General features: G+C 53.2%; 1 protein-coding gene across 1 annotated transcript in view; it reads right to left on the reverse strand.

Annotated features, from left to right (window-relative positions):
• The window catches only part of LOC130130497 (NACHT and WD repeat domain-containing protein 2), a 48,595-nt gene extending 46,380 nt beyond the window's left edge, over nt 1-2,215 (reverse strand). The window contains exons 1-2 of the mRNA XM_056300206.1: nt 2,201-2,215; nt 1,137-1,309 (exon numbers count right to left, since the gene is read on the reverse strand). Coding sequence (XP_056156181.1) covers nt 1,137-1,287 — 151 coding nt within the window. The 5' untranslated portion in view covers nt 1,288-1,309; nt 2,201-2,215. The remainder of the gene's footprint in view (nt 1-1,136; nt 1,310-2,200) is intronic.
• Nucleotides 2,216-2,416: the final 201 nt, after the last annotated feature.

Consider the following 2,416-nt stretch of genomic DNA (forward strand, 5'->3'; position numbering starts at 1 on the left):
GGCACCTTTTTATTCTGAGGACGTGATACCTTATGCAAGATGGCCTTTGACCTACCAAGCTGCAAATGCACTTTATAGTATACTAAAACGTGTAATTTGGTGGAAGGATTGCTAAATAATGACTATTTCGGGCTTAACAAGGTCACGTGGTGTGATAGATGTGAAGCGCAGCTGTTGTGTGACTGTCGTGGACAGAACGACGGGTCATTGTCTTTAGCTTGGAACCGGAAGTGGGTCTAACACGTGACTGTACGTTTCCGGTTGAGTATCTTAACATTATATGTTCTTTACATCGTGTCCAGACTGGAGGCTTCACACGGACCTTGTAGAACAGAAGCCTCGCCAGCGGTTCAGCAGAGCTAACGTTAGCTTGTCTGAACCCGGTTTTTAGCTAGCCGACAGCCCAGAACGGCTAGCTGTCACACCAGAAACACCGGAAGACTTCTGTCTGCGGACTGATTTGGCCTAAACGGGTTGAAGGCGACGGATACGATGGCGTTTCTGTGAAATCCTACTCGAATGAAAAGCCGGGGAGCAATACCACGTGACAGGATAAGAGGGAGCGGCGGGAGAGAGAAAGGGGGCGGCGGCGGGGGGGGACATCATTCTGACAAATTTCATACCAATGAGGGTTGTAAAATTGATAAAAACGCATTTTAGATTTCTGGTAACAATACATATTTTAAGATAGACTGGTAAACATTTGTTTTTTTTGGGGGGGGGCGACCCCCCTCCCCCCCCAACACCGCCCCGAATGTACTCAGATGCCACAGCTCAACATGCCGACTCAAGAGTCAGGTTACTGATTGAGTTTGAAACCGGACTAACGAGGCACTTCGTATCCAATAAAATACGTTGCTTTTTACATAACCGTTCGTTGGATACAAATTAAGACTTTGTGGACCTTCGTTTTTCTTTTGTGGATAGGTCGAACGACCCCCCACCCCCACCCCCCGGCTAGCTAGGCTATCCGCGCGTCAGTACTCACCTTCACCCCTGACTGATTTAGCTCCCTTTGAGAGTTCCCTATTTTCTCCGTTTTGAGTGGCGCTCGGCGAGTCGGTGGTGGTGGTGGGGGTGGGGGTGGGGGGGGGGGAGGAGTGAGAGACGGGATGAACAACGCAAACACCACTTACCGTCGGGGTTGGCGCAGATGAAGACCCGGACGCTGCGGCCGGTGGGGACGTGGTGCGGCGGCAGCGCCAGAATGTTGCCGCTGAGCGCCGCTCTGCGCAGCGCCGACTCCCGCGGGCAAGGCTGCCTGCTCCCCACTCCCGACGGCCACATGGGGGGGCGACTTCCAGCGTGGCTGCGCGCACACGCACACACACGCACACGCACACACACGCACACACACACACACGATGGCTCATATTAGCGCGATTAGTGGCGCGCATGAATGCGCAGGCATGCATTTTTTTTTCTTTTTTGCGCGCAAACCTCCCCCCCCCTACATGATGATGCACATAAACACGCCACGCGTAGCCAAGTTAGGATGGATTTACCAACTCCGCGGAACAGAAACCCCCAAAACAAGAGTGATGAAACCTCTCCTGGCATGCGGGTCTCTCATGTGCGGCGGAAGCATGGCTGTCGGATGGATATGAAAACAGAGATGTCTCGCAAAAGCCCGCTCGCGCCGTCAGTGTAGACGCGTAATATGTGAACGCAGTCTTCGGCCGCATTTCATGAGGGTTCATGCCACCGTGAGACAGACAGGCAGACAGACAGGCAGGCAGACAGGCAGACAGACAGGCAGGCAGACAGGCAGGCAGACAAGACAATATTGAGGAAACTCAAACGGACGGGCAAAAGCAAGCAGCATTCACATTCCCACCCCAGAGAAGACGCTGGCGGAGGGAGGACGTGCTATAACCGCTAACAGGGGTTATTCCGCCCGGAGACGTCAAGTCGCGGGTTTTCCGGAGTTGGTCTATCCTGCACGCTTTCTCTCAGAGACGGAACGCCTCTAAAAAAGACAGCAAAGCGAGGGAAAAGTTGGGATAGTCCAGTGTGAGACTAAATGAATCCTGTTTTGCTTCCCCCCCTCTTCTCTCCTCTCTCACACAGAGGCAACTAAATCATTGGAGGCATCGCATCCGGAGGACTTGACCGTGGAGGAGTGGAAACGCGGAGGACAAAAACAACAAAAAATAAAAACCCCTCCAAAACAACAAAACCCACTTCTGCTGTCGCTCACATTCATTCGCTTCATTCCCAGGCTGTGGAAAATATCCCGGCGTGGATCCTCGACAAGCGGCCAGGAGGTTAAAACCGCCCATCAGAGTAGTTCTCCGACCAGGAGTCAGCCCCTGGAGACGGCCAGGCGGAGGACGTTTTAACCGAGAGCTCTGCTGCGCGTCCTGCTGCTGTCTCCACACACACACACACACACACACACACACACACACACAGA

Source organism: Lampris incognitus, chromosome 20 (assembly GCF_029633865.1).
Source record: "Lampris incognitus isolate fLamInc1 chromosome 20, fLamInc1.hap2, whole genome shotgun sequence".
Taxonomy (NCBI): domain Eukaryota; kingdom Metazoa; phylum Chordata; class Actinopteri; order Lampriformes; family Lampridae; genus Lampris; species Lampris incognitus.